The sequence below is a fragment of the Canis lupus genome, chromosome 4 (genome assembly GCF_048164855.1).
Source record: "Canis lupus baileyi chromosome 4, mCanLup2.hap1, whole genome shotgun sequence".
In the NCBI taxonomy this organism is placed as follows: Eukaryota; Metazoa; Chordata; class Mammalia; order Carnivora; family Canidae; genus Canis; species Canis lupus.
In genome coordinates, this window is record NC_132841.1 from 1774193 (window position 1) to 1800720 (window position 26528).

Genomic DNA, 26528 nt, shown 5'->3' on the forward strand with positions numbered 1-26528 from the left:
AGCCCATCTCAAAAAGAAGACAAAAACTATGTTTCTGTGTGTATGAGGTACCTAAAGGAGTCAAATTCAGCAACACAGAAAGTGGAGTGGCATTGCAGGGGCTGGGAGGAGGAGCGATGGAGAGTTACTGTTCAATGGGTATGGAGTTTCAGTTTTGTAGGATGGAAAGCTCTGGCGGTAGGCAGAACAGCAATGTGAATGTACTTAATAAAACTGAACTGTCATTTGGGTTCTATGCTAAAATAAGATTCCTTTGTAGAGGTAGAGAAACTATAGGCTATCAGAGCCAGAAAGGTAGCTAGTCCAGCCTGGGCAATTGTGCTCAGTGCCAACACTCACAGGCAGCCGCTAGTCAGGGCTTGAGCAGGACACCTGTGTGAGGACATCCTGGATCTGGAGTATTCTGTGTAGTCCCACAGGGTGTGTATAATTCACAGTTTTTGAACACACACACAGTCCTTCTAATTATTTTTGTTGTAGAGCATCTGGGTAGCTCAAGTGGTTGAGCATCTGCCTTCATCTCAGGGCATGATTCCAGGGTCCTGGAATCGAGTCCCACATTGGGCTCCCTGCAGGGAGCCTGCTTCTCCCTCTGCCTATATGTCTCATGAATAAGTAAATGAAATTTTTAAAAGAAATAATATTTTTTTTGTTGAGACAAAAACCCATATAACATTAAATTTACCAACTTAACCATTTTAATGAGTACAGTTCAGTTTTATTAAATACATTCACATTGCTGTTCTGCCCACCTCCAGAAGTGAAATGGTGTCCTCTGTTCTAAGGATAAATTAGGGGCCAAGTTATCAATTGTGTAAGATCATTACTTCCATTCAATAAATATTTTTGAATACCCACTATGTGCCAGATATTGTTCTAAGTGATGATGGTGATGACAAGCATCATAATTGTAATTACATGATGAAAATCATTGCACTTACTGAATATAAATAAGAGAATAAATAATAAATCCAGTAAAAAAGAAAATTATATAGAATGCCGTGAAAGGAACATGGCAAAAAAGGACAAATAGAGTGAGCTGATAGTGACAGGAAAGACCTGGGTGTGGTGGGGAGGAGGGACAGCTTGCTCTATTCTGCAGGATAGTCCAGGTAGGCCTGGGAAGGGAAGTGAGATTTCATCAAAGACTTGAAGGAAGTGAAGGGGTTGTCCCAGCATGTACCTGGGGAAGAGTGTGCCAGGCCCTAAGCCAGAGCACTGACTCCAGGACAGAAGCATATGTGGCATGTGTGAGGACCACAGGGACAATATGCTGGAGAGAGATGAGAGGCAGAAGGGGAGGCCTGCTGAGAAACAGACATCCAGAGGCTGGGCCTTTTGGACCCTGGAAAGACTGTGGCTTTGACTCAATGCAATGAGGTGCCACAGAGGGAGATGAGTAGAGAAGTAGTGTGCTCTCCTTTATGTTTCACAGAGGTCACTTTGGCTGCTTTGCTGAGCATCCACTAAAATGGGGCAAGGAATAGGAAGATCAATCTCTCGCCCCCTTTCCAGAAACAAGTTGTATATGAATAAAAGACTAACTCTTGCTGGACTGTCAGGATCCATCAGCTGGTGTGGACTACGCTTAGATGTCATGACAACAGGGTCATCCTGGTATACTGCAAAGAGCACTAGATCAGGAGGCCAGAGGCCTCCACCACAAATGGAACAACTGAGTAGCAATCTTCCAGGGAGTGGAGGGAACCTGGCATGGGAGACCAAGTCCAGAATATTAAAGCTCTGGGAACAAGTTACAGGAAGACTGTGGATCCAGAAACAATAAAGTTTGAAGAAGGACAAGATGAATTTATCTACAAAATGGAGATTTTAGCTCAGTGCCATCGTTTAGAAGAGAGCAGGACAATCACAGAGGGAGGAGATTTAACGGAGGACCTTGAGAGCCAGCAGAAGGAGACCTTGGCCAGAAAAGCTGCTACCTAAGGAGAATTAAAGTGAATAAAAAGCATGGTTCATGGGGACTGCTACTGCATGAGATTATGGGCATTTACAATTGGCTGTTTTTAATATAGGTTATGTGCATTTAGTATAATTTTGTTCTCATCCAATAACTCTTCCTTAAGCAATAAAACCATTAAGGGACTTTAGCAATCACCAGGGAAGAATATGGCTTAAAAAAGAGATTTTCTGGGACGTGTCAGAGAGCTACGGCCAAGTTTTAGCCCTGGAATGGATCAGTGTTAAATTAATCAAAGTAATTCTCTACAGAGAATCTTTTCTTGATGATATTTCAATATAATATTACTCAGCAGCCTCATCTTTTTTGAGTTTCATTTCACAGAAGGCACTGTGCAAAACTGGCCAGCAAGACAGTCCACACAGCACTGGAAGAAGGATTAGGGGAGAAAAGGAGAAGTCAAGTCTAAAGTTGAAAGAAACTGGCCATCAAAGGTGGTAGGAGAAGGGATGCCAGACTGCCAGCCTTGTAATGGAAAGGGATACGGAGAGGAAGAAAAGCCCTCGGGGTCTCTGTGCTCCATATGCTCATGGGAGAACGAGGGTCCAGTCAAAGCCCTCCAAATATCAGAGAACCCCTGGAAGCCTGGCTGGAATGGGAGGGTATGTACTACCTGCTAAGTGAAGCAGAAGGTAAGAATGTTCTGGAGAAGTAAGGGTAAATTGGAAGTGACAGTTAAATTCAAAAAGGGATAAAGAATCACAGAAAAAGGAGGGTTATATGTAAAGTATATACAAGCTCGCTTTGCTCTCTTTGTGCTTTGGAAATGTTCTGTATAATCTTTAATAACATGATTTTATTTCTCTTAAATAAAAATAGTTACTTTGAAAGAAATTTGAGGGGCACCTGGGGACTCAGTGGTTGAGCATCTGTCTTTGGCTCAAGAGGTGATCCTGGAGTCCTAGGATGGAGTCCCACATCGGGCTCCCTGCTGTGTGGGGAGCCTGCTTCTCCCTCTGCCTGTGACTCTGCCTCTCTTTGTCTCTCATGATTAAATAAATAAAATCTTTAAAATAAATAAATAAATAAATAAATAAATAAATAAATAAATAAATAAAATTTGAAGCAATGGATATGTGTAAATAACAAACACCTCAGATTCCATCCATGAAGAACTGGCATTCCTTGTCACTGTTTACTTAACTAATTGCCCAAGGGCACATCATTATCTCAAAATGATGCATAAAAATCCACTAATCCTTGAGAACAAAGTTTTGATATATATTAAGTACTTAATGGAAATAGAAAGCTTCAATTAAATAAACTGGTTCAAAAGAGCAGTGGAGACAAAAATGTATGAATTTGCTCATTGCTGATGATTATTAATTATGATGCATACTGGCTGAAAAACGTGCACATTATCCTAATACACGTTTATGCTGAATTAGGAAATCTCATTCAATATGACCTTCATCAGTATCACATTTCTAACAGTAATTTACTGATATACAGTCTAGAAATGAATAGTTTCTCAGTTTCACACAGAAAATTAGCAGTGTCTCGGATCCACCTAAATGCCTGGAAGAGAGGGCTGAATTTGTGAAAGACTTACACATTGGAATCTCTTCTCCATTTCATCAAGATGGTCCAGGATCCCCAGCACTCACAGTGGGAATCCCACAAGGCTTCAAATCATTCTGGATAAAGGATTGCTCTCCCTAGCACCTGCATCTCTACTCCCATGCACACATGTAAGTCCTAGGTGGCAACTTTCAGGAGCTAAATGGCTAATAATACAGCCTTAGGTTAAATCCAAGTTAAAATGAGAATGATGTAACTTCCCTATAGGATGTTTGTAAAAGTAATTTGACATTGTATGTAAATTACTCAGCGTGGTGTTTGGCGCATGGCATCTGGGATTTGTTACTTTTACAATTAGATGGTAGCTGACAGGACATACTGAGTGAGCCAGGGCTTAGAAAAAGAAGTCAAAGAAGTCAGCTCTACTCCAATGCATTAACCAGTATTGAGAGATCGAATTCCAGTGGGAAGAAAGGTGCTAATGCCCAATGCCCACATATCTACTTACATTTATGAATTAGTACGATGATTACTTTTAAGGGAAAAAAAAAAAACCACCCTGGACCTTTGACCACTTCCATTTGGAGTTGGGCATTTCTGAGACCTCTGATGGCCTGAGATTGCCCTGACAGAGCAGGAGAGAATAATGAAATATGATGAATAGAAATCATTAGGAATAAAAGAAGTTCGAAGTGGGAGGGCCTGTGTGGAATGTTACTGTGGTGGTGGCTTTGTCTTCAAATAAGTGTGTGTCCAAGGTGGTTCCTCAGGGTGTAAGGGAGGACATCTCTTAGAGATTATACCAAAGAGCAACGCTCCATGATGGTCTAAATGTCACAGTCATGTGCGTGTCAATCTTAATTCACTCAAGTGGAAGGCAATGACACATCTCTTCAAACTGGAGACATTTGTCCTCAGTTTTGAGAAATGTTTTTGCACCGTCTCATTATTAGAATCTTTCCCTGCAACTTTCTCTGCACTGTTTCTGGAATATTTTGTTAGAGGCTTTCCTCAAATAGCTTGTGCTCCTTGGCTGTCCGTTCTTAACTTGTGAAGCCCCAACAAGCTCATTGGAAGGCCTGGTACACTGGGGAGGGCTTGTCCATTTCATGGTAGAGTGTTTGCAGGACTAGTCAAGGATTTTCATCTGGTGGTCCCTTCATTGTTATGATCTTTAGGTTATTTCTCTGGGTAGAATTAGCGTATCAAGAGAGAGCTCCCCCAGCACCTCTGGCCAGGCAGCAGCTGTCATCAGGAACTGGGCAGACAAGAAGGTTTAGCACCAGCGTCTCCAATTCACTGCAGAATTTCACATAAATCCCTGAATTTAGTCGGGTACCTGCCCCTCTTCCCATTTTCCCAGAATTATTGCTAGCAGTAGCTCCTACTATCAGAGAAGATGGAGTTTGAGTTTATTTCTAGTTATTTTTGTTTTTTTGTTTACAAGTGATTAGATGAGAAGGGAACATCTGTACACAAAGGTAGGGGTTTGGATAATCTGAATATGCCCTATTACTAAGGTTCCTCTAGTCAAGTTACTTACTTCTCTCCAGAGGGTATTTCCCACCTGACATCTATGAGCAAGCTCTATGATTTAAGGGAACATCCTTTAGCCAGTTCACCATTTTTATAAAGCACCCTCAATTATCAATTATTTGAAACAATGGACAGATCAATGCTCAGCCTAAAGCAAATAAAACTGATCTGCAAGCGTTACTGGAGATTTGAGTCTGTCTGACAAACTGGCCATTTGCAAATCACCACTCCATTTGATGTTAGTAAAAACTCAAAGGAAGTAAAAGAAAGATTTTTCTACACCTGTGATGGCTCTTCTCTCCCGGGGAGAGCAGGAGCTTCTGACGTGTCTATTTGAGAAGTGGCAACCTGACCTTTCTTTGTTTTACTATTGCCACTTTTAAAGTTTTATTTATTTTAAAGATAGTATTTATTTATTTGACACAGAGAGAGAGATTAGGCAAGCACACAAGCAGGGGGACCGGGAGAGGGAGAAGCAGACTCCCCACTTCTACATTTTCTTCTACTTTTTAAAAAGATTTTATTTATTCATTCAGGAGAGACACAGAGAGAGATGTGCAGACACAGGCAGAGGGAGAAGCAGGCTCCATGCAGGGAGCCCGATGCCGGACTCGATTCTGGGACTCCAGCATCACGCCCTGGGCCAAAGGCAGGTGCCAAACGGTGGAGACACCCAGGGATCGATGATCCCCCAATGATGTGTTTCTTAGAAAACTCTTCCAGTCATCCTGGAATAAAGATCTTGGTCTAGTTAATTTCACTCCACACAAATTTGGTATATTTCTGCAAAGATTTTTTAACCTATACTGAGAATGAGCTTGCACCAGACACGTTATATGTATTTATGTTCAGTTAAAGGAATCGCATTTGTTACCAAGAGAGAGCTGCGCCTATTGGCACCCTTTCTTTTTGGACCATCTCTCTGCCACGGGACCTACTGTTCACAAGGCAGGAGCCTGGCTGTGGTGTAGAGCCCACACTCAGTAACTGAATTGCCAGTATTTCTTTATGAACGTGGTGGGGTCAAGGGACAGCAAGCATGTTTCTGCTAAGTTCCCTTCAAATCCGCATTCCTAGGAGAAATTTTCATGTCCCATAAAGAATTCGAGTCCTGTTGCATTTGACAGCAATTTAGAATAAAAAGCAAATAATGAACCCGAGGCTGAAGAATCCTTCAAGGTAATAAACATACACAGATGAACCTGAATTAAAAGGGTCTGAAATCAGGCATCTAAGTAAAGATGAACAACTCTGATGCAAAAGTTATAGTGTGTTTTATTTATTTATTTATTTTTTTTTTTATAGTGTGTTTTAATAACCACAGCTTCTCTTTCCATTACCAGGTATAACTGCTGCCACTTAACGAACTAATATGTCTCTCCTGCCTCTTATTACGATGATAAATTGCTAGTGAAATGCATTCCAAAGTGAGTAATGTCTTGCTGGACACTGGTAATTCACTTTAACTAATTAACATAATAACAGATACAATGACATAATCTCCGGATTCACATTATCATCTATAGCTTGGTCTGCTCTTGCAGACATGCTGCTGAATCAATATCAAACATGCTGGGGATGAAAACAGTGTTTTGTTAATGTGGCGTTTTAACATGTATCTTTTTCCTAGTTGGACATACTATATAAAACAAGACCAGAGATGTTTTTTTATCGTCTTAATTTCTTTACCATGAGAACAAATTGCCTGAACGTGAGGAAATGATCACTAAAAAACCAGAACAAGAACAAGTTCACTTAAACAACTAATTGTTAAAAATGCCTAATAACAAGAATTCTAATGTATTCCCAGTATACACCAACAAAAACCATTTAGGCAAAATATGTTCATGAAACTCTGGAAAATAAATTTCCATTAAATAAATTTTACTAAACCATTTAAAACTTGATTTCTACAATATTTAATTAGCACAGGACCATAGAGCTTTATTGTATGACCTCAGTAACTAAGAAGAGATGAAGTCTTTGAGGTAAAAAGTAATTTTGGTACAAAGCTAATTTTTTTCACCCCAAATTCCTCCTCTCCTGTACTATTACTGTGATAGCTTTGATTAGCTTTATTTAATTAAAAGCTGTAGCTAACACCTATACATTTTTTTAAAGATTTTATTTATTTATTCATGAAAGACACAGAGAAGCAGAGACACAGGCAGAGGGAGAAGCAGGCTCCCTGCGAAGAGACTGATGTGGGACTTGATCCTGGGACTCCGGGATCACGACCTGAGCCAAGGCAAATGCTCAACTGCTGAGCCACCCAGGCATCCCTAACACCTACATTTTAAAATATTGTACAGGGACAGCCCCGGTGGTGCAGCGGTTTAGCGCCGCCTGTAGCCCAGGGCGTGATCCTCGAGACCCGGGATCGAGTCCCACATCGGGCTCCCTGCATGGAGCCTGCTTCTTCCTCTGCCTGTGTCCTGCCTCTCTCTCTCTCTCTGTGTGTCTCTATGTATAAATAAATAAAAAATCTTTAAAAAAATAAAATAAAATATTGTACAAACTACATTAGATTAAAGCTACTTGAGAATAGGTAACTCCATGTTGTAGCATAGAGTAGATAAATAATGCCTCCCAGGAGATTTCAGGCCTAATCCCTGAAACTTGCAAATGTGATCTTATTTGAAAAAAGTCTCTGCAGATGTGATTAAGCTAAGAATCTTCAGATGGGGTAATTATTGTGGATTATCTAGGTGAGCCCTAAAAGTATTCCATGTGTAAGAGGAAAGCAAAAGGAGATCTGACCCACAAGGAAGAGGAGGTGATGTGAAGATCTGGACAGAGATAAAAGCAATATGGCCACAAGCCAAGGAGAGCCAGCATCCACCAGAAACTGGAAGAGTGGAGAGTCCTCCCTTAGAGCTTCCCTGGAGTGCCCGCTCTATCACCATCTTGATTTTGGACTTATGTTCCCCAGAGCTGTGAGAGAATAAACAAAGGTTTTATGCTGGTATTGGGAAACACAGCATTTGATTTTTGTTCCCCAATATCTAAATAAAATCTAGAGTCAAAGAGGCAAAAATTCCCATGAAAAATGCATTTTGTTATTAAAAAATACAGTTAGTTGCAGTGGGTAATGAGTGCAGTGCAATCATATATCCAAAGATGTAGATCTCATATAGACACCTTATAACTATAAATTTATGTCTTCTAACTAACACCTCCCCATCTTCCCCATCCCCCAGCTCCTGATAAGGAAACATTAAAAAAAATCTTTGTGTGTGTGTGTGTGTGTGTGTGTGTGTGTGTGTGCGCGCGCGCGCACGCGCAGAGGGGAGCTTCATAAAGAGATTCCACTCAAATCTCTTGGAATGATTTTTTAAAAAGATAATCCTACCTATGGGTCATTAGTTGCATTAAAATATTTTTCCATATATATTTTTACATTGTATGATTTACCCTTTTCCTTTATCTACTCTAGTTCTTGGGTCTTTAGGGATTCCAATTGCTATTTCTACCAATGATACTACCTCCTTATTTGGAACAATTAAGCAATTAAGTGTAGTTTTATAAAATGCTACATATTCTACTTTACATTGGGTTTCTGGATCATTTTCTCAATGTTAGCTAAAATGTTTATTATTCTATAAAATGGATTCTAAGTGTGGATTTCAACCTAGTAAAATTTTTATGAATGACGTAGGCAGAAATTTGTCTCCTTTTATCTTTACTCTGTTTGAAAAAAGTCTCTATTCTAGGATAATTTCTGAGTAACTAAAGTTAGAAATATATGCATTGTCTCATTTAAGAGTCCCTCAAATGGCTAAGAAATGAGCTTCTAAAACTCATTTTCTGCTATTAAAGTTTTACAGAAATCTGTTAGAGGCAAGTCAGCGTACTTTCTGAGCCATTTTGTCTCCTTCTTCCAGGGCTCATGAAAAACAGGAATGCTTTAGATGAACCAGCTGCTGGATTGCCTAGAATAGTAAATTACTCTAACACTCCTATTTGATCTTGTCACACTTTTTTTTTTTCCAGCAGGATTTCCTCATTTTTCACAACTATTTGTTTCCACTCGAAATTAGCTTCCTACAAATAGTGTCTTGTCAAATGTGTACTGAGTTATCTGCTCAGTTACCATAAATAAACTCCAGTTCACTATGCCCACCTTCCTTTAGTTAAATATATCACAAAATATAACATTTCATTAAAATGTGGCTCCTTGCACCGAAATATATTACTGCACTAGTATAAAAACTTAAAATTTTCTGTGAACTCATTTGGAATTTTTCATCATTATTGAATTTTATTGCAAAATGTTGGGGATTAAAAAAGAATCGTGGGAAGTCTGGGTGGCTCAGTGGTTGAGCGTCTGCCTTTGGCTCAGGTCATGATTCCGGGGTCCTGGGATGGAGTCCCCCATTGGGCTCCCCACAGGGAGCCTGCTTCTCCCTCTGCCTGTGCCTCTGCCTCACTCTGTGTGTCTCTCATGAATAAATAAAAATATCTTTAAAAAAAAGAACAATTATGAAAAGGTCCTTCATACCTCTGAAGAACTAGTATAAAAGTGACTCAAACCTATTAATATTTTTTTAAGTGTAAGCCATTCTCAACTCTTCTACCTTTTATGTACCCAAACGGTGATTTTAGTGACATTCTGAACATTCTTTATGAAGTTAGCACTCTGGGAAACTCAAAAATTTCACAAATGCACTAAACTGACCTCATGCCGTTTCTGTGATGATCTACTTATTCTTAGAAACGAATAAATATTCATAATTTTTATTTTATGATCTAAAGAAAGGGATGGATCCCTTCATGGTTTCCTGCCTTTTTGCTCCACATCAACCTTGGAATGAAGGACGTATTACCCTTTATGAGAAGGAAGGCAAGTCTTTGCACCTGTAAGCTTGTCTAGAATATGATATAAACCCCATCTGCACCAATTTTGATGATGCAATTTTATTAATGCATAAATAAAAGGTTTGTTGAAATATGCAGTAGCAGTTTATCATTTCTTTCCCTGGATAAATGATGGATTCCAGTCTCTTCCATTTCTACCTGTGAAATATTCCTTTACAGAGTAAAACAGATACCTAGTTTGTGGAAATATTCTAAAGGAATGACACTTGTTTCTTTTTAAAATGTTCTGAATAGAACACTGATACCCAGAATCCACACTAAAACTTAATTATTAAGTCTCAGGAAGTTTGGATGATAGACATAAACCTTTTATTTTTATGACATCCCATTAGCAGCTGGGGCTTTGGCACCAGCCAGACTTGGGCACACATTTAAGTTCTACCACCCGTTAGTTCCATGAAACATAATCCCTCAGAGAACATCCCTTCATCTACAAAAAAGGGATAATATCTATTTTCTAGGGTTGTCACGAGGATCAAATGACATACACGTAAATACTTAAATGAAAACAAGTATGATGCCTAACAGGATCTCAATAAATGTGTACCCATTTGCTTTCTCCTTTACTTTTAGACATCATCAGATACATGTGGCCTGCAAGCATTGGTCAGAAGTGAGGGGCGCCTGGGGGGCTCAGTGGGTTAAGCATCTGCCTTTGGTTCAGGTCATGATCCTGGGGTCCTGGGATTGAGCCTCACATCAGGCTCCCTGCTCAGCATGGGGTCTGCTTCTCGCTCTCCTTCTGCCCCTCCACCTGCTCACATGCTTTCTTTCAAATAAATAAAATCCTTTTTTTAAAAAAAATTTATTGGAGTTCAATTTGCCAACATATAGCATAACACCGAGTGCTATCCCGCCAAGTGTTCCCCTCAGTGCCCATCACCCAGTTGCCCCCACCCCTCGCCCACCTGCCTTTCCACTACCCTCTGTTCGTTTCCCAGATTTAGGGGTCTCTCATGTTTTGTCATCCTCACTGATATTTTCACTCATTTTCTCTCCTTTCCCTTTATTCCCTTTCACTAACTTTTATATTCCCCAAATGAATGAGACCATATAATGTTTGTCCCTTTCTGATTGACATTTTTCATTCAGCATAATACCCTCCAGGTCCATCCATGTCTAAGCAAATGGTGGGTATTTGTCGTTTCTAATGGCTGAGGAATATTCCATTGTATACATAAACCACATCTTCTTTATCCATTCATCTTTCGATGGACACCGAGGCTCCTTCCACAGTTGGCTATTGTGGCCATTGCTGCTAGAAACATCGGGGTGCAGGTGTCCCGGTGTTTCATTGCATCTGAATCTTTGGGGTAAATCCCCAGCAGTGCAACAGCTGGGTCGTAGGGCAGGTCTACTTTGAACTCTTTGAGGAACCTCCACACAGTTTTCCAGAGTGGCTGCACCAGTTCACATTACCACCAACAGTGCACGAGGGTTCCCCTTTCTCCACATCCTCTCTGACATTTGTTGTTTCCTGCCTTGTTAATTTTCCCCATTCTCACTGGTGTGAGGTGCTATCTCATTGTGGTTTTGATTTGTATTTCCCTGATGGCAAGTGATGCAGAGCATTTTCTCATGTGCGTGTTGGCCATGTCTATGTCTTCCTCTGTGAGATTTCTCTTCATGTCTTTTGCCCATTTCATGATTGGATTGTTTGTTTCTTTGCTGTTGAGTTTAATAAGTTCTTTATAGATCTTGGATACTGGCCCTTTATCTGATAGGTCATTTGCAAATATCTTCTCCCATTCTGTAGGTTGTCTTTTGGTTTGGTTGACTGTTTCTTTTGCTGTGCAGAAGCTTTTTATCTTGACGAAGTCCCAGTAGTTCACTTTTACTTCTGTTTCTCTTGCCTTCATGGATGTATCTTGCAATTAGTTGCTGTGGCCAAGTTCCAAAAGGGTGTTGCCTGTGTTCTCCTCTAGGATTTTGATGGAATCTTGTCTCACATTTAGATCTTTCATCCATTTTGAGTTTATCTTTGTGTCTGGTGCAAGAGAGTGGTCTAGTCTCATTCTTCTGCATGTGGATGTCCAATTTTCCCAGCACCATTTATTGAAGAGACTGTCTTTCTTCCAATGGATAGTCCTTTCTCCTTTATCGAATATTAGTTGACCATAAAGTTCAGGGTCCACTTCTGGGTTCTCTATTCTGTTCCATTGATCTATGTGTCTGTTTTTGTGCCAGTACCACACTGGCTTGATGACCACAGCTTTGTAGTACAACCTGAAATCTAGCATTGTGATGTCCCCAGCTCTGGCTTTCATTTTTAATATTCCCCTGGCTATTTGGGGTCTTTTCTGATTCCACACAAATCTTAAGATGATTTGTTCCAACTCTCTGAAGAAAGTCCATGGTATTTTGATAGAGATTGCATTAAATGTGCAAATTGCCCTGGGTAAGATTGACATTTTCACAGTGTTAATTCTTCCATCCATGAACATGGAATATTTTTCCATCTCTTTGTGTCTCCCTCAATTTCTTTCAGAAGTGTTCTGTAGTCTTTAGGGTATAGATCCTTTACCTCTTTGGTTAGGTTTATTCCTAGGTATCTTATGCTTTAGGGTGCAATTGTAAATGGAATTGACTCCTTAATTTCTGTTTCTTCAATCTCATTGTTAGTGTATAGAAATGCCACTAATTTCTGGGCATTGATTTTGTAACCTGCCACACTGCTGAATTGCTTCATGAGTTCTAGGAATCTTGGGGTGGAGGCTTTTGGGTTTTCTATGTACAGTATCATGTCATCTGCAAATAGGGGGAGTTTGACTTCTTTGCCAATTTGAATGCCTTTTATTTCTTTTTGTTGTCTGATTGCTGAGGCTAGGACTTCCAGTACTATGTTGAATAGCAGTGGTGAGAGTGGACATCCCTGTCTTGTTCCTGATCTTAGGGGAAAGGCTCCCAGTGCTTCCCCATTGAGAATGATATTTGCTGTGGGCTTTTCATAGATGGCTTTTGAGGTGCTGAGGAATGTTTCCTCTATCCCCACATGTGTACCCATTTGCTTCCTCCTTTATTTTCAGACATCATCAGATACATGTGGCCTGCATGGATTGGGACGTCTGTGAGGCTCAGTTGGTTAAGCATCTGCCTTTTGTTCAGGTCATGATCCCAGGGTCCTGAGATTGAGCCCCACCTCAGGCTCCCTGCTCAGCAGGGGGTCTGCTTCTCGCTCTCCTTCTGCCCCTCCACCTGCTCACACTCTTTCTTTCAAATAAACAAAATCTTTTTTTTTTTTTTTTTTAAGAAAAGGAGTGGGCTTCTAATGAAACATATTTTAAGAATTTTTTTTTAAGATTTTATTTATTTATTTGAGAGAGAGAGAGCACAAGTAGGCAGAGTAGCAGACAAAGGGAGAGGCAGGCTCCCTGGTAAGCAGGGAGCCTGACAGGGAGCTACATCCCAGGACCCTGAGATCATGACCTGAGCCGAAGGCAGATTTTTAACCGACTGAACCACCCAGGAGCCCCAAGAAAGATTTTCAAACTTCAAACTATTTTGGCCCTAATGATAGAAAGTAATATGAAAAAATTTAAAAATTGGTTAAATACTATGTACTGAACTGATAAAACAAAATTATATATGCCCTGCTGGATTTGGGGGCGGGGTGGTAAATTTAGCCCTGTCATATAATGGGTGATGGGAAGGAACACTGGCATTTTGTAAGTATGGGCAGTAAAGACTGAGAAGCAAAAAGTCAAAAAGTTTTTGACTGAGAAATTCTATTTAATACAAATTATGGTAACACATCTCCATGGTTTATTTGTTCATTTAGTAAATATTTACTTTCCACCACAAAGTAAAGCGCTATTCTTGGTTCTGGCGATAGAGCTGTGAGTGAGTAAGACCGAGCCTTTTGTCTGCTTCCGCGGAGCTTAACATTCTGATGTGTAGATGTATAATAAACAAATACATGAGTATTTAAGAACTAGTACACATACATGGGAAACAAAATGTGGAGGTCTGTTTGAAAGTAGTTGGGGCTTCTTTACTGTGCACTGGGCAGAAAGCCTCTTTGGGCCATGGCATGTCCACTGGACCCTGAGCAAAAGGGAAGAGGAAGCTTGAGTGTGAAGGGAGGGGATTTTCTACCAGGCAGAAAGAAGCCAGCTTGGCAGACAAAGAGCCAAAGAGGAAGAGAGTGGTGGAAGAGGAAGGGCAGCCAGCGCAGGTGACTGTCATATGGGGCCCTGGCAGCAGCCAGAAGAGTCTGGACTTTACATGGGTCTTGTGAGAGCCCCCCACAGGGTGGTGAGCAGAGGAGAGGTGTGACAGGTGTCAAGAGTGGTCGTGGGGCGAGCCAGTGGGAAGTGACAGCGATCCGAACCCAGGCAAGCCAAATAGACCAGGCGGTACTGGAGCAGTGGGAGGGTGTGTTAGAAAACTGACTTAAAATGTACTGGTGAATTACATGTGGGGAATGAGGAAAGAAAAAAAGGAAGAAAAGCAACACCTAGGCTTTGCCTGGCTCTCTTGGGAAAGGAGTAAAGTTTGGAGAAGTGAAACAAGACAAATGGGGAGAAGCACATTTGGGGTGGAATGGAGAAAATCCAGTGCAATTCCACACGTTAGTTTAGAACTATCTGTCCGGCACTCATGTGATGACAGCGTCTTCGTTACATGGAGTCTGATCTGCAGAGAAGGGCTGAGGGCTGGAGCTGTCATAGGATCCAGACATACAGATTTATAGCAAAGGACGTTTACAATTTTTTTCTCAAAAAGTTGTCAATTAGAGTGAATGAAAACAAATGAAATTAATGCTAATATGGGATAAACACATTATGGTACATCCATATGACACAATGTTATGTATCCTTAAATTATCTTTTAGAATAATATTTAGAGAGACAGAAAGGCACCTCAGTGGCTCAGTCGGTTCAGTATCTGCCTTTGGCTCAAATGATGATCCTGGGGTCCTGGGATGGAGCCCCACATTGGGCTCCCTGCTCAGGAGGAAATCTGCTTCTCCCTCTCCCTTAGCTGCTCCCCCTGCTTGTGCTCTTTCCCTCTCTGTCAAATAAATAAATAAAACCTTTATTTTTATTTATCTTTAAAAAGATTTTTTTAATTTATTCATGAGAGACACAGAGACAGAGTCTGAGACACAAACAGAGGGAGAAGCAGGCTCCCCGCGGGTAGCCCAATGTAGCACTCGATCCCAGGACCCCGGGATCACACACTGAGCTGAAGGCAGACACTCAACCACTGAGCCACCGAGGCATCTCATAAATAAAATCTTTAAAAATTAAAAAAATATATATTTGGAGGGACAGAGAAATGGGAAAAAAGGGAATGTACTGTTATATTATTAAGAGGAAAAAGGTAGGAGTTTTGTAATCCCACATTTGTGTAAAAGTATGTAAATTTTAGATGTCTAGAATATGGGGGTGCCTAGCTGGTTTAGTCGCTGGAATTTGGGACTCTTGATCTCAGGGTTGTAGGTTCAAGCCCCATATTGGGTGTAGAGATGACTTAAAATTTTAAAAAGTCCAGAATAGGGGATCCCTGGGTGGCTCAGCGGTAGTGCCTGCCTTTGGCCCAGGGTGTGATCCTGGAGTCCCGGGATCATGTCCCACATCAGGCTTCCTGCATGGAGCCTGCTTCTCCCTCTGCCTGTGTGTGTCTCTGCCTCTCTCTCTCTGTGTGTCTCTCATGAATAAATAAATAAATATTTTAAAAAAATAAAAATAAAAAGTCCAGAATATAAAAATATTTGAAGTTACTTTGGAGTTTTTCAGTGGTAAGATTAGAGGTGTTTTGTATTACTTTTTGGATCTTTTTTTGTATTTTAAAGTTTATAAAAATATGGGAAAATTAACGCCCATAAAAACATCACTCAGCCTCTGAGTTATAATAAAACAGCAGAATACATTAAAGAAAGGTTTAGCAAAAACAGTTCAACAGTATTTCTTTCCCTAACGTTTCTAAAAATTTCTTAACTGAGAAATAGAAGTATTGATATATTTTCTAATTAATGTGCTTTTATAAGGGTATTGTTTAATTTTTTTTACAACACAAAACATTTCTCAATATTTTTTTCCTGTTCTTTGCATACATAAATTTTTGGTCCCAGAGAATTTTTGCATACAAGTTACTATACCTCCCCATTTGTACTTTTTCTTCCAAATAAATGGTATATAGTTAGTTTATCCATCACTCTTAAATTTACTTGGAAAAATGCAATGTGACATCCACTGCTGTTCATTTCAAAACAAAAGAGCCATGAAATGTTTTATTACTCCTTAATGATGGATTTGGATGACACACTGGAAATGATCAACTGTATAAGAACTGAGTTCTGCAATAACAAAAAAGGGGAAAAATGTGATTAAGGCACATCATAGTCATTGGAATAGTGCCATATATATATATATATATATATATATATATATATATATATATCTACAGTTATAAAATCAATGCAATACTTTCCCTTATTAAACATATGCTATTATGGCCTTCCAGTGAAATGTAACAATGTCATCAATTCAGACACAAGAAATGTTGATTAGCTTCCTATAACAGGTATGTCTTTACCAAAATAAACCAGTCACTATGCTCTCTCTTGAAATTCTTCCTAGTTTTCTTTGAAATCTTACAAAGAAAATTTTATATTTAAAAAAGTCAGCCCCCCACAATTTGATGTTAAACTCTGATGCGGTTGTTAAACTGTCAGTTGTTGGCATTTAATTACAAACTTTTGATTATAATAAAGCAACCAGGGAAAATATTTTGTAAACAGTGTTCAAGGTCAAGGTTAGGATCAAGGTTAAGATGAAATCAAAGATCTGATGTTATTATCTTTATGTTTTATATTTTTAAAGATTTTATTTATTTATTTGAGAGAGAGAAAGAGAGAGATAGCATGTGCAACAGAGTGTGCACACAAAGGGGGGGGGGGCAGAGAGGCAGAGGGAGAAGGAGAAGCAGGCTCCCTGCTCATTATATGGGGCTCGATCCCAGGACCCTGAGATCATGACCTGAACCAAAGGTAGACATTTAACGACTAAGCCACTCAGGTGCCCCTCAAGATCTGATTTTAAATGCTAGTATTTAAATAAGCATTTGTGCCCATATTGGAACTTTTCTTTAGGAAATATACTGTAGTAATATAAACTGGTGAATCCATGTAAAATGATCTTAATCCAGGTCCAGAGTATCAACTGGTTATCAAGGTATTTCCATGGACTGTGAATAATGGAGACATACTGCTTTTCTTATACAACCTTTTCATGTATTATAAAACTCACAGATTTAGAGAAAGTGATGGAGAATGGTTATGGTGATTATCATTTTATGTCATACTTATTATGAGGTCAGCAAGAACTATCCCAGTGATAGAGTGGGGATAAGAAGGAGGGCCATATCAGTGAAAGAGGACTGGCAGATATCTTAGATGTTTCTGGCACAAGAATTCACTCAGCCAGTGTGGACTGAGCATCCTGCTAGGGCTCAGCACTGTGACATGTTCTATCTTGGATTGCAAAGGGAACTTGGCAACACAGATGCAAGAGAAGCTTAAGAGTCCAATTAGGGCCAGGAAGATGAACATACAGTGAAGGATTTCAGTTCCATAAATACTTAGTAAGTAATGGCAGAGAAGCAGACTCAGGGGACTCAGAATTCTTACATTTGGCAAAAAACTTGGAACAATATCTTAATGGATGTGTTGGCATTTTCCAGGCATAACAGAAGGTGAAGGCATTCTAGGCAAAGAGGAGAACAGAGGCTAGTCCAGGCTTGTGGCCCAGTAACACAAAAGATCTTAATATGTGTAATAGCTGAGAATACCAACCCGAGCTCAAATGTTAGCTGTGTGAGTGGGTGGAGCTGGATATATTTAGAGAATTTACAGGAGGGCCGCTTCTTCTCACTGAAATGTGCCTGGATTTTAATCTCAAGGCAAAGGGCTATGGGGAATGTTTGCACAAAGAGTAAAATATTCAGAATTCTGTGTTAGAAAGGATTCCAACAGCAAAAGCAATAACATACCAGAGGGAGTAATGCTGGAGTCCAAGTCTATTACAATGCTAATTGTAATAGTTTAGGTATAAAATCACAGGACCAAATAGTAGTCACGTCAGGCTAAAGAATAGGATTGGTTTTATTTGGATTTAAGAGAGAGACAGAGAGAGTGAGCACAGGATGGGGGGCAGAGGGAGAGAGAGAATCTTAGGCAGATTCCATGCCCAGAGTAGAGCCTCATGCGGGACTCAATCTCAGGATCCTGAGTTCTTGACCTGAACTGAAATCAAGAGTCAGATGTTCACCTGATTGGGCCAGCCAGGCACCCCAAGAATAGGATTGTTTAATAGGACATGAGGTCGGGATCCCTGGGTGGCACAGCGGTTTAGCGCCTGCCTTTGGCCCAGGGCGTGATCCTGGAGACCCGGGATCGAATCCCACGTCGGGCTCCCGGTGCATGGAGCCTGCTTCTCCCTCTGCCTGTGTCTCTGCATCTCTCTCTCTCTGTGTGACTATCATAAATAAATAAAATTTTTTTAAAAATGGGACATGAAGTCATTTGGACTGATCACTCACTTCAGTTAAAGAGGTGAGGAATTCCAACGGGGAACTGCACCAGTGGTCATAACAGGTACTAGGGGAGGAGTAAGCGGGGATTAAAAATTAAATTCAAATTTGGGTTTATAAAATTGTAACTGCTGTCTGAATGCCATTAACTCCTTACTTCAAATGACATTTACAGAGCACCCCAGGGATCTCTGTACTAAGTGTTGGCTATCATGAGAGAGATACTGAGGAATAAGAAACTATCTACACTGATATAAAGGAATTACTGAAATGAAGATTTTGAAAAATGTATGGACTAAAAAGGACAAATTAAGAAGACAGAATTTAGAAGAAGGAGAGGGGATTAGATGAGTAATAGCAGTTTTCTAACTTTTTTGACTGTGGCTCCCAATAATAAACACACTTTATCTTTAACACATCTATACACAAATATAAATGAAACAAAGGCTTTATAAAAAGTAATGATGGGATATACTCGGGCCTTTTTTGTTTTCTCGTGTTTCATCTAAAAATGCTGCCGGCAATCTACTAAGCTGATTATGATCAACTCAGGGTCTCTCTTGAAGTCTGACCAACCCTGACAGAGAACTCTGATGGAAAGCCTAGTTTTTTGTTCAGCAGCCAGCTGAACACAGAAATCTGAGTGTCAGGAGTGATGTGATTCAGTTGCCTTACTCATTAGCTGGCAAACAGAATCTGAACAAAGGGAGAGAGCTCTCTCTACTAATTAAGTGGCTTTTCCCCACTCTACACAGCCCCTGAGGATCTCCTGGCCCATGGCAGAAAGGAAAGAATAAGATTAAAGTCTATGATTCAGTTACTTTTTAAAGTTAAAAAAATAAAATTTTGGTAATACAGTCTAAGCTTGTAGTTTATCTCTTCAAAGAAACTAGGAAGCATCATTCTAACTCAACGATCATTTATTTGCTTCTTCCTTTGTACCCCACTTTGTGTTAATTCCCCACTGAGAGTTATAACAAGACTGAAATAAACAACCTCGAACTCCTATACAATGGGTTTTTCCTTGCCTTAAGACTTATTATTTCTATCTTGCAACTTATCATATGTGCTTCCTCCTTAAGGAAGGTGGAGATGCATCTATAGCTGAATTGAAGAAGATTCTGACATTCTTTTTTTTTTTTTTCTTTTTAAGATTTATTTATTTATTTGAGAAAGAGAGAGAAAACACACAATCGAGGGAGGGGGAGAGAGAGAGAGAGAATATCAAGTAGACTGTGAGCTGAGCGTGGAGCTTAATGCAGCTGACCCCGAGATCATGTTGGGCCCCATGTCAAAAAGCCATCAGATATTATCATTTGACTACATTATTTTTAAATCTATGTTATTTTTAAAAAGCTAGATTTAAAAATCCACTATCAAGAATGGCTATAAAATCTTTTGTCACATTTTGTATCAAGCACTGATTTTTACATCAATGGCATGGAAGTTAAGTGATCTTGATTTGGGAAAGCTACCAAAATCATATACTCAGAGAACCCTGAAAGTAGGTAAGTTTTCAAACACAAAGCTCTGCTTCATGAAAAGAAAAGGAATGTTTTTTAAAGGGAGGCATGGTTATGATGTTTTTCATTTCCCCCCAACAGGAATGGGCTACTTTATCTATCCCTGCAATCTAAGTAATCAGAGTTTAACATACACTTATTTGCTGAGCTTAAAAGGTCATTATATCACATCCAAAAATCACTAAAAATGATTGACTCACTGGCTCAGCACAGTGCATGGCTAATACTTTGTTTACCCAATTTATTACTTGTTCCTTTTGTCACAAGCTCTGCACATCTGATACTACATTTTTAATTAGGTAATGTATATGAATCAATGACTGTGGTTCTACAACCAACTTTCACATGATTAGGTAACACAAGTGCAACACAGCCACTCGACTCCATGCTTTAGCAGAGAGAGAACTTCAACTGTGATCGAAGAATAAAAGATTGGAGTTGCTTTTCTTCTGTGTTGTTTTTTTCCCATTTGGGTCTCAGTGTGTGCAAATTTTCAGCCCCCCTTGGTCCCCATAACCACTCTCGAAGCAATCTGATGATGCAAAAATAGTCCTGAGGATTTCTCCTTTAGATTCTGGAGCACCTACAAATAATCTTACAATGAATAAGGAAAACAAGATAGGAAACACATGAACCATTTGTAAACAAAGATTGTGATAGTTTATCAAAATGTTCATTTCTGGAATTGATCAGAATATGAAGTTTTGGTGAATAAGAATTTCCAACTTTGTAACCTAAAACAATGCTTTAGAGAAAATTCAACAAAAGAATTATTTTTGCTATAGAAAGCAACTGCTTTTATGTAAAGTTAAATTTATTACTATTTGTATTACATATATTTAATGATATATCACTATAAATAAATTATATATAAATAAGTTATATATATGTATATATATACATATACACATCTACCCTTTACGTCCTCCTCCATACTTTCTGCTCCACACTCCCCAGAGGCTACCTAGAAAAGTCCATGAAAACAGGAATTTTGTTTCTTGTTCACAGCCTTAGCGCCTACTGCACAGAAGGAGGTCCAGAAATATTTGTTGAATGAATAAAGGGAATACTCGAGTTCTCCAGTTCAAATATTTAATATAATTTAAAACATGATTTCCTTTCAGATTATTTAGTCCCCTAAAATTTTAAATGATTTCCAAATATTATAAATATCTTCTTTAGGGCAGTCCGGATGGCTCAGCGGTTTAGCGCCACCTTGGGCCCAGGGCGTGATCCTGGAGACTCGGAATCGAGTTCCACATTGAGCTCCCTGCATGGAGCCTGCTTCTCCCTCTGCCTGTGTCTTTGCCCCCACCCCCCCGCTCTCTGTGTGTGTGTGTGTGTTTCTTATGAATAAATAAGTAAAATCTTAAAAAAAATATATCTTCTTTATTTAAAAGCAAATCTTAAAACCACTGCTTCTTCAAAGCTATCTCTGTTTCTCAGGCTTATTTTTTTTACTGCATTTATGGTTCCTTGTTGGAGGAAACAGATCTGTTGAGTGCATATCTAAGAGACAGTAAAATACTTTAATATCTGTCCATGGGAGAGAAAAGCAAAATATGAGAAAAGTCAGCAAATTCTTTTCAACTAATTGAGCGAAAAGAAATAATTAATGTAAAACCATTTGGTGAGGTGCCTGGTGTACAGGACACATTCACTGAGACCAAGAGTTTAGTCTCAGTTTTGTGAAAGCAATTGAGTTCACTATGAAACACATGCTGATTTCATGGCATTTACACTGACCATTCATATGAAAAAAATAAGACATAAGACAATATGTTGAATGAGATATTACTAAGGATAAATTGTCCAGTCTTAAAACTAACACCTGCTTGCATCTATCACTGAGGACATATCTCAAATAAATGCATATTCTCATTTTTATTCATATCAGTTGTTGCAGAAGGATAAAAGAAAGAATATTATGAATTATAATTTTATAAGCTATTTATTTTCTAGGTCAAGAAATAAACATGGCTGAAAATCTGAAGCTTATATTTTCAAAATTTTATTTCAAAAGTCAAATTAGTTTTCTACTTTCATAAAATAGGATATGCCTTCATATGTATACACCCATCCCAAAGTGATGAGGCTGTTACAAATTTAGGTTATGTAAGTATGCATGTAAATCAGTAGTGTGCAACGCATATTATAAAAAACGCATATTATCCTTTGTAAAAGAAGATGATAAGGCTGTTCTTGAACAGCTGCTGTGAAGATGACATGATGATGTTGCATAATTTGAGATGAAACCCCACTGCACAATAACTAGCTCAGTAGATGGTACTCACCATTATTATTACTAAATTTCAACATACAACTATAAGTTCTTGAGCTAAAAAGAATGTCAAAATATAGTCACTGAGATATTCTAATCTTCAAATACATAAAATGAAGACATAAATGAGATATTCTCTGATTCTGAAAATGTCCTTCTTGCCATATGTTATATTTAGGGAACTTTAGAAATGTGCCTAATTATAAAATTTACTTTGCTAGATCCAGAATTTCAAAAAAGACAAATGAATAAGTTAAATCAAATCATAAAATGCAAACATAACTTATATATGGCATCCAGATTTTTTAAAAATTACTTTAAAACTACATTATGTAATAATTTGTAATTATATCTTCACAGCTCTCGATGCAGGGAATTGTTTACCATTCCTTGCCAGATGCTCTAGTAAACCATCGTAACCAAAGCAGTATGAAATATATTTTAATTATTTCCTTTTCTTCCCTCCAGAAACGGAGACTTCAAAAGGTTCAGTACCACCATAAATTAACAAATGGTTTTGAACCTAGAGCTTTTGGATTCCAAAATCTGTGATGGTCACCACAATCCCACATTCATCTAGTAAATAATAACCATTAATACTGATTGGTTACTAAGCACCACACAGCACTCCTAATCACTTGACTCTAGTAACTCACGCAATCCATACAACAACCCTGTGAGATAAATATTCTTATCATTAGATTTATTTTACGAACGAGCAAACAAAGGCACAAAGAGATTAAGTGATTCGTCCAACGTTGCAAACCTGGAAAATGAAAGAATTGGCTTGCAACTCCAGTCAGGTGTCAGTCTGACTCTTGACAGCCATCCATACTTAAGGACTATGCTACAATATTACCTAGTGAATATATGTTACCTGTTATTAAGGTTTTTTTTTTCACCTAAATGCAAACACTATGTAATAAACCATTGGCTCTTCAATAATAATCATATCCAATTTCTAGAGAAAAATTTTCAAACCAGTCTCATTGAATTGGCCTCGTTATATAACAACTTGTTTAATTTTAGTGAAAAAAGTCTTTCTCAATCTAATTAAATATATTTGTTAAGATTTTTATTTTCAATTTTTTAAACTGAGTAGCTGTATTCTGTTAGCAAAAGAGAATGTTCATATGAGGTACTGAAGAGAGTGCAGTAGAAAGGAATTAAATATATTAAACCATACAAATAATATCTGATTGGATTTCTACATCATGTCCTTAGTATCCTGAAAATAAACTATATTACATAGTTTACATAATTACCATATACATTAGATAAAAAGTATCTAATGTATCTTTTTTCCTCCAAGTTAAATTCCCAAAATTAAGTCTAATAAGTGACTATTCTGGAGATCAGAAGCAGAAACCTAATTCTTATAGTTAGGGATTGGGTGTCCAGTGTGCATTGAAAAACATGTTTCTCTCATTTCTCAAAATTTAAACACAATTTTCTCAAATACAAAAAAAATAATTTGAGTCATGAATTAAAATTAGGTATGATTTTATATTCTAGGGGAATACTACACAAAATATCAAGCTGTATTAACCACCTTAAAAAGCAAAGTATATGGGGATTAAGGAGTGCACTTATTGTGATGAGCAATGGGTGACATATGAAGTATTGAATCACTAATTGTACACCAGAAACTAATATTATACTGTCTGTTAACAATACTAGAATTTAAATTTAAAAAATAAAAAAAAAGCAAAGTATGATCACAAATGTTGTCCAACTCCCTAATTGAAATACAGGTCAGTCACAGCTGACCTAGATGGGATTTTTTAATGGCGTTTGTGGTTAACTAATAATTTCATATTATTATCTCACTGGATCTATAATCTTATTAATTAGGTAAAGCAGAAATTCTTCCTCTCATTTTGCAGATGGAGAAAACTGAGGCCTGGAAACCTAAGGAACTAGTCATATGATAAAAGTAAGGTTTTCTGACATAGTATAACTCCCTTTTCATGACACTATAAACATCACCTATCATTTACCATAGGACACATGTGTAAGTGGAAGCGTTATCACAAATCTTGTTGTTTAAAACTACAATAAAATCAAACCCCTTCAATACATTAGGTAAAATTTTTATGCTTATATTGCCACACTTATATGATATTACAGAACCAAAAGGCATTGAAACTTCCCAATAAAATTTTTTCTCAGTTAAAAGAGAGGTAAAATTCTATACTCCTAAGCTCTGCTATGAAAATGCATATATATTACCATACAAATAGACATACACATACATAACAGATGCATTTTAACCTGTTCTTTCATTTTGCAGTTGGTTGGCACATAACTAGAATCTAAATACATTCATAACAGCAACATGAACACCTTTACCTTGCACGTTTTTTCATTATAAATATATACTCTGTTGAAGATCTCAATATGTAACTATGTAAATGATACTGAGTAGAAAATACCTACTAGTGCAGGCCCTCGAGGTGTACATCAGGACGGGAACATTTATAGTTCCATCAATCCACAGCTCACTGAACAAAATTCAGACTGAAATATGTGCCATCACTATTCAGATCTAAAAAGACACACAAAGAGAGAACAAAGTCAGTAAGTGTTATTTTATATCATTCATACAAGAGTATCTTTCCAACCTACAGCATTAAGAAAAATGTTTGACAGGGATGCCTGGGTGACTCAGTGGTTAAGCGTCTGCCTACGGCCCAGGGCATGATCCTGGAGTCCTGGGATTAAGTCCCGCATCAGGCTCCCTGCAGGGAGCCTGCTTCTCCCTCTGCCTGTGTCTCTGTCTCTCTCTCTCTTTGTGTGTGTCTTTCATGAATGAATAAATAAATCTTAAAAAAAAAAAAAAAAAGTTTGACATCCAGCAGAAGGGCCTTAATGCACACATCTCTGTTTTCCCCACAATGCATAGTATAGCCATGGAAATGCACTATGCAGTCAACAAATAAGTCTGATTAGAAAGTAGTAAATTTAGTGTAAATTGGTATAACATTACTGAAGGCTATACATTTACCAACAAAGAATAAAACAGAGATGCCTGAGTGGCTCAGTCAGTTAAGTGTCTGACTCTAGGTTTCAGCTCAGGTCATGATCTCAAGATCGTAGGATCAAGCCCCACATCAGGCCCTCTGCTGGGCATGGAGTCTGCTTAAGATTGTCTCTCTCTCCTCTCTCTGCCTCTCCCCACAGCCCCTCACATTCTCTCTTTCTCTAAAATAAATAATAAAAAGGACAAAACAAAGGGCATTTTTAACACCCTAAGTATATGGAATACTTTTTAAGGCCTACATACCAAACATTATATCATGTCTCTGAATGATAGTTTTTTGGGGGTTTTTTTGGCTTCACAACAAAGCTGCAACATAGATAATGTCATTTACAACATTTAGGGCTCAGAAGAGTAGAGCAACTGGGCCCAGACTCTGACCTCTTTCAACATACCATGTGGAGTGTGCAGGCACATGTCTCATCCTACACTTACTTGTACCCCGTATGTCCCACAATATGAGTAACAGATACCAAGAAGATCATAGAAAGATGAATTTCATTGATCTCTGCCTCCCCTGTAGTTCTCTGGAAGATAAGCATGGTACTCTGCTCATCACCGTATGTGGAGCTATAAAGTGAAATTTCATTTTGGGATTTAGTGCCTGGCACATGTAAATATTTGCTAAGTAAATGAACAAGTAAATGGCAACAACAAAAGTAGGAATTGGCATATATTTTTTGTCTAAATTCACATTTTTTGTTTCATCAATCCTTTCATTTACTTGTCAAAGTTATCTTCCTGTTTGCAACATGATCTCAAGAGAAAAAAAGTAGAATAAGTAATTTGAAAAATCATGTGAATTATACTCATATATGTTCCCTCAAAGAATTACAAATTAATTAGCAGTCAGTTTAATTTTTCTTCAATCAAAGAGATTCCTGAAGAACAGCAAAAGGTTAAGAACAAAGAAATTTTCCAGAGGAAAAGAATTCACCTTTCATGCTCAGATCAGATACCAGCTTGCTAACAGAACCTAAGCACCTTCCCCTATGCCAGATCCCTTCATGCTGTCCTTCCCTGGCACAAAGGCAGGAGCAAACAGAAATGACTAAAGGCTCCAGGAAGGAACTAGGAAAAGTTTCTTTGGATTGGAGATGCTGTAGAAAAAGTTACATTCAGAGACTCCAACAGTCAGACCCAAAATGACCCTGCTGAAGAAGCAGTGAGTACTGTGGTGCAGTGTCTAGAGCAGAGGCTGGCAAACTGCAGCCTGCTGTCTGTTTTTGAGCTAAG

The 26528-nt window shown here is 38.5% G+C and overlaps 2 protein-coding genes across 18 annotated transcripts in view; one reads left to right on the forward strand and one right to left on the reverse strand.

Annotated features, from left to right (window-relative positions):
- LOC140631715 (transient receptor potential cation channel subfamily V member 3-like) overlaps positions 1-26528 on the reverse strand; it is a 541542-nt gene that overhangs the window by 375732 nt on the left and 139282 nt on the right. For 15 of the 17 annotated variants that reach the window (XR_012029200.1, XR_012029206.1, XR_012029205.1 and 12 more), the window contains exon 2: positions 24692-24800. The exons of 1 other annotated variant lie outside the window; for it this stretch is intronic. The gene's annotated coding sequence lies outside the window, so the exon portion shown is untranslated. Of the gene's footprint in view, positions 1-24687; positions 24801-26528 lie in introns of all 17 variants that reach the window. One more of the 17 variants, XM_072822927.1, reaches the window with a different exon arrangement.
- LOC140631689 (testis-expressed protein 10-like) overlaps positions 2428-26528 on the forward strand; it is a 42011-nt gene continuing 17910 nt past the window's right edge. The window contains 1 exon segment of the mRNA XM_072822890.1: positions 2428-2580. Within this exon segment, the coding sequence (XP_072678991.1) occupies positions 2428-2580 (153 nt within the window).